Source organism: Plecotus auritus (assembly GCF_963455305.1).
Source record: "Plecotus auritus genome assembly, chromosome: 10".
Taxonomy (NCBI): Eukaryota; Metazoa; Chordata; class Mammalia; order Chiroptera; family Vespertilionidae; genus Plecotus; species Plecotus auritus.
The window spans coordinates 16,095,317-16,107,500 of NC_137785.1; the positions used below are offsets into that span (position 1 = coordinate 16,095,317).

The 12,184-nt window shown below is 52.2% G+C and overlaps 1 protein-coding gene across 4 annotated transcripts in view; it reads left to right on the forward strand.

Annotated features, from left to right (window-relative positions):
• Positions 1 to 11,656, forward strand: part of XRCC1 (X-ray repair cross complementing 1) — a 30,493-nt gene extending 18,837 nt beyond the window's left edge. For 2 of the 4 annotated variants that reach the window (XM_080645448.1, XM_080645446.1), the window contains exons 4-17: positions 1,888 to 2,046; positions 3,112 to 3,186; positions 3,284 to 3,389; positions 3,538 to 3,647; positions 3,723 to 3,834; positions 3,989 to 4,247; positions 4,557 to 4,673; positions 7,934 to 8,027; positions 8,189 to 8,321; positions 8,521 to 8,575; positions 8,670 to 8,809; positions 9,622 to 9,712; positions 10,119 to 10,194; positions 10,289 to 11,656. In XM_080645448.1, coding sequence (XP_080501574.1) covers positions 1,912 to 2,046; positions 3,112 to 3,186; positions 3,284 to 3,389; positions 3,538 to 3,647; positions 3,723 to 3,834; positions 3,989 to 4,247; positions 4,557 to 4,673; positions 7,934 to 8,027; positions 8,189 to 8,321; positions 8,521 to 8,575; positions 8,670 to 8,809; positions 9,622 to 9,712; positions 10,119 to 10,194; positions 10,289 to 10,402 — 1,617 coding nt within the window. In that variant the 5' untranslated portion in view covers positions 1,888 to 1,911 and the 3' untranslated portion in view covers positions 10,403 to 11,656. Of the gene's footprint in view, positions 1 to 1,887; positions 2,047 to 3,111; positions 3,187 to 3,283; positions 3,390 to 3,537; positions 3,648 to 3,722; positions 3,835 to 3,988; positions 4,248 to 4,556; positions 4,674 to 7,933; positions 8,028 to 8,188; positions 8,322 to 8,520; positions 8,576 to 8,669; positions 8,810 to 9,466; positions 9,713 to 10,118; positions 10,195 to 10,288 lie in introns of all 4 variants that reach the window. The other 2 variants (XR_013959243.1, XM_080645447.1) reach the window with 2 other exon arrangements.
• The last annotated feature ends 528 nt before the right edge of the window (positions 11,657 to 12,184 follow it).

A 12,184-nucleotide genomic window follows, 5' to 3' on the forward strand; every position in this document is an offset into this window, starting at 1 on the left:
GATGATTGCTGCTGCCCCATCCATCACCTTGTAGCATCCAAAGCAGGAATTGGAGAAAGTGGGATGGCAGAAGTTCAGTGGCTCTCTTCCACCCTCTGTTTCTTTAATGAGGAAGGGAAGAAGCTTTCTCAGAAGCCCCCACACAAGCCTCCCTCTTAATATCACATTGGCCAGAAGTGGGTCATGTGTACATCTTTGGACCAGCCATTGGCAGAGGGAATTTGATTGCTTTGACCAATCATGATTCATCCCTTAGTGTTGGGTGTGAACTCTTTGATTCTTTTTCAAAATTGCCTGGTCAGTTTTGGTTAGTATGTGTTCCTTTATCATCCTGTCCATTTATTTCTTTAAACTATTAAAAATACTTTTATATTGTATGTTTGATATTTTCAATATATGCAGCCTTTGTGGGTCTGATCTGTACTTTGTGGTTTCTGCTGATCCTAAGTCATGGCAGTTTGTTTCCTCATGCCTCATGGGTGTGTGTGTGTGTGTGTGTGTGTGTGTGTGTGTGTTAACTTCAGTTCTTTGGGAAGGTATCTGTGGGAAATCTTGGAGGACTGGGTTTGAAGTACCTTCCTCCAAAGAGTATTTGCCCAGGTGTCAGGTGACACTGTGTACATGAGACCACTTAAAATGTTTGGCTTGTGTTTTTCCAAGCAGATAGCTAGGTATGAGTTTTTGCTCCAAATCCCTGAGAGTACAAACTCATGATCAGGAGTTGTCCAGAGATAAATTTTCACCTTTTCTCTGCTGTCCTCCAGAGCTCAGGCTCCCACTCTCTCCCTGATCTCATGGAGGAGGGGCCCAGCTCTGTGTGATTTGGTGGTGGTCTCTGAGATACTGCTTTTCCCTGCTTGGAGCGCAGGCTTGGTCTTCTATTCCCTGCTGCCACCACCCCCAAGGGCCCTTTAAATCAAGCTCTGTGTGCCACCCAGGGTTAGCACTAGGACAAAAACCACATCAGTGCCACCCACCGTATCAGTCAGGGTCCTACCAGGAGACTGAAACCACACCAGTTATTTTAACAGAGGGAATTAGTAACTGATGAGGTAAGAAGACTAAGGTATGATGAAGAAGCAAGTGCAGGGAACAGCTGCCTTTTGCTCCCCATAAGGTTGGGGGAACAAAAGGAAAAGGTAGGAATGATTGAAACATAGATGTTGGAGGTTGGGTTCCATAGATCTGAAACTCCGACCCTGAGAGGGGCTGGATGAGGCGGGTTCTGCAAGTGCTAGTAAGCTGTGAACTGGACTGCTCTGCTGCCCTGGGAAGGAGCACTTGGAGAAGCAGAGGTGTGCCTGGGGTGATGCTCACAGGATCTACGAGGAGCAGATCCTCCACCCTCCTCCAGTCTTGCAGCCTGTCTCTAGCTCCCCCTGCTGGCAGAGCCCGATAAGGAGCAGTTGGAGAAGCAGAAAGGTCCAGGCTCCACTGGGTGGGTTTTAGCTGTGAGGATCACTTAGTAACTGGCACAGCTCTCTCATTTCTGGCCTCTGATAACTCTGCTCACCTTTCCATTGACCCAACCTTGAATTTCCAAAAGGTGTTTGAATACTGTGCCAGTCATCGTGAATCTTCTCTGCTGGGAGGGTTCGTTCCTTAGGTCGCGTAGCCCCGCCATATGGCCAAATATGGAAGGCTCTGTGCAAGAATTTAAGAAGGATCATTCAGATCTGAACATAGAAGGCTTCCTCTGGGACCTGTGTCAGGGAAGGCCTGACCGGAGGCCCAGAAACGAGAAGAGTCTAGAGACCTTGACGCAGGTCAAGGCATGAGCTGGATGTGGCAACTCCCTAGCTTTTTCTTGGGCACCCTGCCCTCTTCCCAGCCCCATAGGATGCATCATTTAAAGGAGCCAGCCTCATTTATTTTGCCCTCTCCCAGGTCCTTCTGGTCACCTCGTCTTTCATGTCCCCTTCTGAGAGCCGAAGTGGCTCCAACCCCAACCGTGTTCGCATTTTTGGGCCTGACAAGTTGGTCCGGGGAGCAGCTGAGAAGCGCTGGGACCGAGTCAAAATTGTTTGCAGCCAGCCCTATAGCAAGGTACCTAGGGTGGGAGCTGGGAGTGCAGGGTCCTTGGTCGTGGGTGAGGAGAGAGCTGAGGGGCCAATATTGAGTCACAGAGGGCTGGGAGGACTGGACAGCTGGTATCCCCGCGGGACCATGAGGAGGCTTTCCCTGAAATGGATTTGAGTTCCCCCTCATATGAGCCTTTGTTTCCTGGACGATGTCTTGGACAAGTGAACTGTAGGACCTCAGAGGGGAACTGGAGGAGGGGGACAGCTGACTTGTTTGAGAGGTGGTCTAGGAGAGGGGGCCTTGGAGTTAACATCAAGAGAATGAAGTCAGACACTGGGTTTAAGATGGCTACACCACTTCTTACTGACTTTGGCAGGTGACGTAATCTTTCTGGTCTCAGTTTCCTGATCCTTATGGGTTGCTGTGAGTTAGGATGCTAAGCTGTGATAACAAGACCCAAGTGGTAATGACACCACACAGTAGAGGTATCCTTACCCGGGGAACTGTCCTGGGGGGTGTTTGACTGGTCATCCAGGGACCCAGGTTCCTCCCATCTTATGGCTCTGCATCCAGCTGGCAGAGGGGGAAGAGCCTGGAGCATTTCTGTATTCCGGAAGTGGCAGGCAGCACTCCCTCCTATTCCATTCGCCCATTGCTTATGAGGCTAATGGGACTAATGCATGTAAAAGGGCTCAGAGCTGTGCTGACCCAGAGTTAGGGCTCCATAACGTTGGCTGTTATTATTGTCCACAGTATCATACAGACATCTTCCTAGATGAGGCAAGAGCCAGAGAGAGGGTTCCCTAAGTCAGTGGTCGGCAAACTCATTAGTCAACAGAGCCAAATATCAACAGTACAACGATTGAAATTTCTTTGGAGAGCCAAATTTTTTAAACTTAAACTTCTTCTAACGCCACTTCTTCAAAATAGACTCGCCCAGGCCGTGGTGTTTTGTGGAAGAGCCACACTCAAGGGGCCAAAGAGCCACACTCAAGGGGCCTCGCGAGCCACCGTTTGCCGACCACTGCCCTAAGTTAAAGGGCCATAGTCCTTGGCCAGGTTCCCTGACTCCAACCCCTTCTTTCCCAGGACTCCTCCTATGGCCTGAGTTTTGTACGGTTTCACAGCCCTCCAGACAAAGATGAGGTAGAGGCTTCACCGCAGGTAAGCTTTACCCTCTACCCCCAGAGCCTTCTCTCTACTTCTTCTCCCCCACCTGCCAACAGTCCATACCCACTGCACTGACCTTGTGGGACCTTAGAAGGTGACCAAGCTTGGCCAATTCCGTGTAAAGGAGGAGGATGAGGGTGCCAGCTCCCTGAGACCAGGGGCCCTCTTCTTCAGCCGGATCAATAAGACATCCACTGGTGAGTGTGGAAAACCTGAGGCCTGAGTAGGTTGGGGGCCTGGCCTCCTGGGTCTGAGGGGGGAGGAGAACACCTCTCTGTCGCATGGATAGGAGCTGAAGGGCCCAAGGGCCCAGTCTTATCCTAGTTCCACTTTCTCCCTCTGTAGCCACAACCAGTGACCCAGCAGGACCCAGCTATGCAGCTGCCACACTGCAGGCCTCAAGTGCCACCTCCTCAACCTCTCCAGCCTCCAGGGCAGTAGGCAGCACCTCCAAGGTGAGATCATCAGACCCTGATAGGTGGAGAAGGAGGAGAGAAGCTAGAGGCCTCATTTCATCTCACCCTGCTTAGCCTCAGGAGTCCCCCAAAGGGAAGAGGAAGTTGGATTTGAATCAAGAAGAAAGGAAGACCCCCAGCAAACCATCAGCCCAGCCCTCACCACCTGCCCGCAAGAGACCCAAATGTGAGCAAAGTGGATTCCTTGTTCCCACAGGGGCCTGTGTTCCTATGTGGTAGGGGTGGAGAGGACTGGGGGCTGGGACTCTGGAGCTGAGGGAGGAAGGGCGAGGGGTTTAGTCCCAACAGTGCTAACTGAACCTGCTCTTTGGCTTCCGTAGTGCTTGCACCCATCTCTACCCCTGCCACTACCTCAGTCCCTGCCCCAGCACGGGGGGCAGTGCCAGGGAAGCCCCGAGGAGAAGGCACGGAGCACAGGGGACCCCGAGCTGGCCCGCAGGAGATGGGGAAGATCCTTAAGGGCGTGGTGGTGGTGCTGAGTGGCTTCCAGAACCCCTTCCGCTCGGAGCTCCGGGACAAGGCCCTAGAGCTCGGGGCCAAGTATCGGCCAGACTGGACTCCAGACAGCACCCACCTCATGTAGGCCTGTGACCTCCTCCTTCCCACCTTCCTGCTACCGCTCCTCCGCCTCTGTCTCCATCTTGCTTTCTCTCTCTGCCTGTCTGCCTGTATGTGTCTTTGTCTCTGTCTCTTCAGTTCTCTGTATGGATCCTCTGCCTTGTTTTCTCTGATTTGTACATCTTTCCTTCTGTCTCCCTGTTTCTCCCATATCTGTTTCTTTTTCTCTCTTACTCGTCTTTTCTTCCTCTCTCTGTCCTCCTTGTCTCCCTCTTCTCTTTTATCCCTCAGATCACACCTGACTGACACCCTCCATTCTGCTCCCCACAGCTGTGCCTTTGCCAACACCCCTAAGTACGGCCAGGTCCTAGGCCTCGGAGGTCGCATTGTGCGTAAAGAATGGGTGCTGGACTGTCACCGCATGCGGCAGCGGCTGCCCTCCCGGAGGTGAGGCTCCCTGCACACCTGTGGTATACGCACGTATATACATACGCACATACCTACCCTGCTCCTCATCCCTGCGCTGGGCAAAGCTAGGGATCTGGAGAGAAATCAGACTGGAACCTGCTAGTGGAGAACACGGGTGGGCCCGGACCAGAGTGAGCTGACTTCTGAGAGAAGGAAGGGCAGGGGCTAGGAGTCGTGGAGGAGGGAGAGAGGACTTGCCTGGGGGCTCACGCGGGCTCTGTGAAGTCTGCTTAGCAGAGAAGGAAAGGACATTGCAGGTTAGAGAAACAGCATGTGCAAAGACCTAGGGGCGGAGAACAGAGTGTTGGGGCTTGTTTAGATTAATTTATTTAATTTTTAAATTTATCTTTATTGTTGAGGGTAGATTCATTTAAAGCAAGACCCTGAAGCCCCTGCTTGGTGCCAGGCTGGCCCATGCGATGCGGGGCACCCAACCATCAGGTCCTGCCTTTGACAAGGCCTCTCACTTTCATGAGGGGCCAGACTTGTTACAAAACAGTAGGGGTCCTGGCTGGTTTTGCTCAGTGGTTAGAGTGTTGGCCTGTGGACTGAAAGGTCACAGATTCAATTCCAGTCAAGGGCACATACCTTCATTACAGGCTTGGTCCCGGAACTGGTCGGGATGCTTGTGGGAGGAAACCAGTCGATGTGTCTTTCTCACATCGATGTTTCTCTCTCTGTCTCTCCCCGTCCCTAAAAAAAAAATCAATGGAAAAAATATCCTCAGGTGAGGATTAACAAAAAACAAACAAACAAACAAATAAAGAGCAGTATGGATGCCTGGTGGTATGACTCTGTGGTTGAGCGTTGACTGACGAACCAGACAACGGCCACCAACCAGTGGTCTGTGGACCATTGGTGGTCTGTGAGATCTGAAAGGTTGGCGACCACTGAACCAGAAGATCACGCTTCAATTCCTGGTCAGGGCCCTTGCCTGAGTTGCAGGCTCCATCCCCAGTAGGGGGCGTACAGGAGGCAGCCCATCAATGATTCTCTTTCATCATTGATGTTTCTGTCTCTCTCCCTTTCTCTCTGTAAACCTTCCTCTCTGAAATTAATAAAATATATTTTTAAAAATAAGATTTAAAAACAAGTATGGAGGAATACCCAGGGAGAAACCGCAGTGTGTAGGGGTCTTCAGGGATGAGAAGAAGTTTACCAGGTTGAACAGAGAGCCTGCTGAGTGGAGGAGCCAAAGTTGGGGTCAGCCTGGTGTCTGCCCCGAGGAGGTGCAGGTGGGCTCCGCTTGCTACGGGAGGCAGGAAGTGGCAGGAAAATGAGGCTGGGGCAGCAGGAGCCATGGAAGGCTTTGGAGCTGGGGAAGGACAGGGTCAGATCTGAGGCCCGTGGATCGGAAGGAGACTTGTGTTATTCTCCATGGGAGAGAAGACCTGAGTGTGTTCAGAATTGGGGCTGTGCCTGCTGTATTTGAGAGACTCTTTATTGGGGAGAAGCTGGATGTGGAGGTGGAGGTGGAGGTGGAGGCTGAGAAGTGGTGGGATCAGCTCAGAAAGGACTTCTAGCGAGGGCCAGGGCAGGGCTCTGTCCAGCTCCACAGACCCCACACCTATAGCTCGGGAATCCAAACACCTCTGGAAGCCAAAAGTGTTTTTCTGGATTTGGCGCAAACACACTGGCTGCATGATCATCCTGAGCTGACGTGAGGCTATTTATGACCTTTATTCCATTAAGTATGTCATCATATTGTTTACAGAACTATTCATGGGTTTGATTTATAGGGCACTTCTTCCTTCCCCACAGATTGGTATGAAACAGTCTATATATCTCTAAAATCTGAAAATTTAAAAATTCTGAAACCCTCCTGGCTCCAAGGGTCTCTGAGCAGCAGGGCGTCGTGGGAGGTTTGGGAGGGGGAGGGGCAGGCTCTGTTGTGAGGGCTGGAGTGTCTAGGCAAGGCTGCAGGTGGGGACCCTGGAGGAGGCTGGGCCTCGGGGATAGAAATGGGATGGGTTGGGGTCTATTTAGGGACAGAGGAACTGGATTGGGATCATTGTCTGCCCAAGAAAAGGCAATAAACAGTGCTAGGTTTGCAACTGGGGTTTTGTGGGGTTTTTTTGGTGGTTGTTGTTTGTTTGTTATATATTTTTATTGATTTCAGAGAGGAAGGGAGAGGGAGAGAAAGATAGAAACATCAATGATGAGAGAGAATCATTTATCAGTTGCCTCCTGCACGCCCTCTACTGACATGTGCCCTGACCAGGAATCGAACTATGATGTCCTAGTTCATAAGTCGACGCTCAACCTCAGCCTACACTGGCCGGGCTGCAAATGGGATTTATTATTATTTTTTTGCAACTGGGTTTTGACCAAAAAAATTAAATTTAGAAAGCACTTTATATTTTCAAAAGTTGATGATGGAAGATTCCCGGGTGATGGCTCTCCCCACAATAATCACAAATTGAGTTTTAAAAATCTTTTAGTTCCAAGCACTTTAAAGAAAAGGCTTATAAGCCTACTATTGATTCTTTAACCAACTAGGACACTTTAAATTCTCTGAATTTCCCATGAGCCAGTGCTGTCCAGTGAGTGTGACTTACCTGAACGGTGTTTCACCAGCTTTGGAAAAAGCAAATTATGTGCAGAGGGTCTTCATGTGCGTACCATGAAAGTAAAGCCAACACATTCAATTGCTTCTGCTACGTAATTTGCCCTGGGATTGAGGCAAAGAAGTTGATCTCCCTGTGCCTTAGTTTCCTCATCTGTAAAATGGGGCTAAGATACCACCTACCTCAGGATTCCGTGACTCCACATTTGTCAAGTGTTTAGAATAGTGCCTGGCACATAGGAAATCCCGTATAAGTGTCAGCTGTTGTTGTTATTAGAACTAGGAGAATCCTTTTCCTGGCGTGTCAGCAGCTCAAGGACCATGAATATAGTGCCAAGGCCTTTAAAAATGTATTTGCTTTTGGAAATTTTCCCTTAATTTCTAGGCATTCTCCCAAAGAGAAACTGACTTTGATTCTCAAAGGGGAACATTATTTCTGATTTTTTTCCTTTTCTTTCTGAAATGGGGCATTTCTTCCGCAAGAGGAAGAAGGGCAGCCAAGGGGAACTCTGGTCTCCTGTGTGGGTGGCTGGGGTGACGGGGTCAGTGGCGCCTTTCAGAGCGGGAAAGAGAGGCAGCTGGGAGAGTGGCCATGGTGTGACCCTGAGCACCCTCCCTACAGGCCCCAGAGGACAGGACATCCTGTTTGTCTGAGGCCTGATTCCTTCCCCAGGTACCTCATGGCAGGGCCAGACTCCAGCAGCGAGGACGAGGGCGGCCCTCACAGCGGCAGCAGTGGGGATGAAGCCCAACAGCTTCCCCAAAAGGTCCGCTGTCCCCTGACCAGATGTGGGAGGGTGTCCTGGGAGGAGGATATGGGTCTGTTGTAGTCCCTAAAGTCTACTCCTGCCTCCTGTGGCACACCTCCCCACATACCTCCCACCTGCCCTGCCCCTTGCGTGCTCACTCACCCACTCTCCCTCCTCAGTGCCCCCAGACCAAAACCAAGGCCCCCCAGGCAGCGGGATCCAGCTCACCCCAGACTCCCTCAACTCCAGAAGAGACCAAACCAGCCTCACCAGGGTCCCAGGAAGATACCCACACTGAGGGGGAGTGGTCAGGTCAGAGCCTTAGGGAGGAGGGGCCTGGGGGCCTGGACTCCTGGGTCTGAGGGAGGAGGAGGAGGCTGAGGGCCCCCCGATAACTGGATCTGGAGATCTATTGAGGTTGGGGTTTAGAATGCCTGTGAGAGACTGCAGAAGGTTACCAGTCTTCCCAGAAGACGGGGTCACCTTGCATTGACTAAGCTTCTATTCGCAGAAGGACAGGACAATGGAGCGGAAGATTCTGAGGACACTGAGGATGAGCTGAGAAGGTAGCATTGGGGCTGGGGGGTCAGGGTGGGCCAGGCCTTGGGTAGAGGGGATCTGGTCTGCATACTCTTCCCCCACCCCTCTTGGCTCCCCCAGGGTGGCTGCGCAGAAAGAACAAAGGCAGCCCACTGGCCAGGGGGAGAATGGCGAGGACCCATATGCGGGATCCACAGATGAGAACACAGACAATGAGAGTCCCCCAGAGTCTCCTAACCTGCCAATTCCTGAACTCCCAGGTAGGAAATCCCCCCTCCCTCCCTCCTGAAGTGGGATCTGTCCCTCTCAGTTCTCATCTGTGACTTGCTCCAGCTAGCCTAGAGCTACCCACCCTGGGACTTGTCTCCTGGTCTCCTCCTCCCCACTGCCTGCCTTTGCCACCTCTTCGTTCTCTTAGGCCTGTTCCCTTCCATTCCCTTTCTGTCCCCCATCACAGCCTCCATCACAGCCCAGCACCAGGCAGGTGTGACCACCCCCTTTGGCTCCACTCCAGGTGTGAACAGCCCCTCCCTCACATCAGAGCTTAACCCCCCTAGGCTTCAGGATTACCTGGAAGGCTTTTAAAATCTGCAGATGCCCAGCCTCCCCCCCACCCCTCAGTTTTTGTGTGTATGTGGGGGAGGGGGGGGACAGTTGAAAAGGAATGAGACCAACCAGATGAAGAAGTGGCCGGTTCGCCAGTTTCTGACCTGGCCAAGCTTATTAAGACCCGGCAACAGCCCATTTGTGACTTGAGAGAATGAGGGGCTCTCTGTGAGGGCTCTGGTAGGGAAGGAACTGTTTGTCCCTTCTCCCTGGACCATGGGCCCTTTGATGGCGATGGCAGGTGCCAGGGAATTGGGAATCATGTAAGAAGCACATTACAATCAGTGGAATTGTATCTTTTACCATTAAAGAAAGCAACAACGAAAAACCAGGCTCTGCTGGGCCCGCTGAACCGCTTGTCCTCATGGCCCAGTCCGCTGCCCTGCCCTCCTGCTTTGCCTCCGTGGCTGCTGGCTGGTGCCTTGCACTCCAGGGCCTCACCTTGGCTCTTCTACCACCTCCCCAGACTTCTTCCAGGGCAAACACTTCTTCCTATACGGGGAGTTCCCTGGGGACGAGCGGAGGAAGCTCAGCCGCTATGTCACAGCCTTCAATGGGTCAGTCGCTGGGGGTGGGACTGGGGTCGGGGCGGGGGGAGGTGCTGAGTTTTGAGGAGGGGTGTGGTAGGTTGTGGGAAGGAAGGCAATTGGGAGGTGGGGAAGGGGTGAACCCTGCAGGATGGGCACAGACCACAGAGTTCAGTGGCAGCCCTGCTGCATAGCTTCCCCTAGGCTTCCTTCTCTAAGGTGAGGCTCCCGGCCACCCTTCTGAAAGGGTTAGTGACAGTGGGAGCTGTCAGTATTGTGGCTGTGGTGAGACTGGTACCTGGGACAACGGAGGATCCACAGGCAGCCTCTAGGGCACAGAGGTGGGGACAGGAGAGGACAGCCTTTGAGAATGGTTGGGGAGTGGGATGTCAGCAGAGGGGACACCGATTCTCGGCCTCTTTCCTTCTCCCGCTAGGGAGCTCGAGGACTATATGAGCGACCGGGTCCAGTTTGTGATCACGGCACAGGAGTGGGACCCTAGCTTTGAGGAGGTGAGTTCAGAGGGGCAGGGAAAGAGAGACCCAAACTGCCCTTGAATCTCCTCTATCCTCTCCTCTCTCACATGTGTCCCCTGCCCCCCTGCAGGCCCTGATGGACAATCCCTCCCTGGTGTTCGTCCGCCCGAGATGGATCTACAGTTGTAACGAGAAGCAGAAGTTACTTCCTCACCAGCTCTATGGGGTGGTGCCCCAGGCCTGAAGTATGTGCTTGTGCACACATGTGCGTGCACGCGCACACACACACGTTTAATAAAGCTGACTTGGCTTGGAGCCACTGCCTTTCGCACTCAGGAGTTTCCCAGAAATTCTAAGAGGCTCCCAGCTGCATCTTCTGTTTGGTTTTTGCTTCCCCTCTGAGAGGCAGGTCTCTGAGCTGCCTGAGAGTCCTGACTGGGGTCCTGGAGAGAGTGAGCGCCTCGCTATGAGGGCTCTGGTAGGAAGTAGCTGTGGGAGCAGGTGCCAGGGAACTGGGAATGACACTCAGCTGGTTCTGACTCTCGGGGGGTCAGGGTGTGCCTGGGTCTTGGTTGTCCCTCTGTGGGTCCTGGGCTGGAGGTCTGGATGCTCTCTTGAAGTCTCAGCTCCCTGCCAGGGATCTCTCCCTTTCCATAGGGTTCTCAGGAGTCACTCTGTAACTCACAGCATGGTTTCACATCACCTCATGTGGGAGGTAGAATGGGGGAAGGGGCATTTTAATCAATCCACCAAATCCTGAACCCCCTTCAAGGTTCCATACACTTAAGGTCGGAGCTGAGCTGGGTGTTTAGAGAATCGGGACAGAAGATGGGGTGTCGTTCTAGGCAGGGGCCATGGCATGACAAAGGCCCGAAAGTGGGAGCTGCTAGCCTGGTGTCTGGGTGGAGTTGAAAGAGCATTGCCACCCTTGGTGAAGAGGCTGCAGGGGCAGATCTGGCTAGAAAGGGGCACAGTCCTTGCAGCCGCAGTGTCCAGTGTGGTAGCCAATGGACACAGGTGGCTATTTAAATTACAATGAAACGAGCCCTGGCCTGTTGCTCAGTGGTTAGAGCATCGACCCTTGGACAGAAGTGTCCTGGGTTCAATTCCCGGTCAGGGGCATGTACCTCGATTGCAGATTCATCCCTGCCCCAGTCCAGGTGCGAGCAGGAGGCAACCGATCGATGTGTCTCTCACATTGATGTTTCTCTGTCTCCCCTCTTACTCTCTCTAAAAGTCAATGGAAAAAAATATCCTTGGATGAGGATTAAAAAAAAATGACAGTGAGCCGAAACCGGTTTGGCTCAGTAGATAGAGCGTCGGCCTGCGGACTGGAGGGTCCCGGGTTCGATTCCGGTCAGGGGCGCGTGCCTTGGTTGCGGGCACATCCCCAGTGGGAGGTGTGCAGGAGGCGGCTGATCGATGTTTCTCTCTCGTCGATGTTTCTAGCTCTCTATCCCTCTCCCTTCCTCTCTGTAAAATATCAATAAAATATATTAAAAAAAAAAATGACAGTGAAATTAAAGGAAAAGTTCACTTCCTCACACGGGCCCCATTTCAGTGCTCTGGCCACTGCCCTGGGCGGCACAAGCGTTTCCATCCCAGAGGGCAGCAGAAGCACGGCTGTCAGCACCAGGCAGAGAATCTTGGACTTTTCCTGGGGGTATGGGGTCAGGAAGGGGTTTGAGCAGCACAAGGGGCTGGGTCATCTGGGTTTGAGATCTGCCCTTTGGGTAATCATTTCTTGGACATTCCAAACCCATTCCCAGCTTTGCCCCATCAACTAACCAGGGGCCACCAATCTTCATCCTTTCTCTTTGTTGACCTTTGCTTTTTCATCTGTAAGGTGAAGGCGGTATTAGATTCTGCATCCACTCATTCATTTTTCATTCATTCATACATGTACTGACCACTCACTATATTACTTCCTCTTGTTGCTGTAACAAATTACTACAAACTTAGTGTCTTAAAACAACAAAAATTTCTATTCTTCTGGGTCTGAAGTCTGAAATGGGTCTCACTGGGC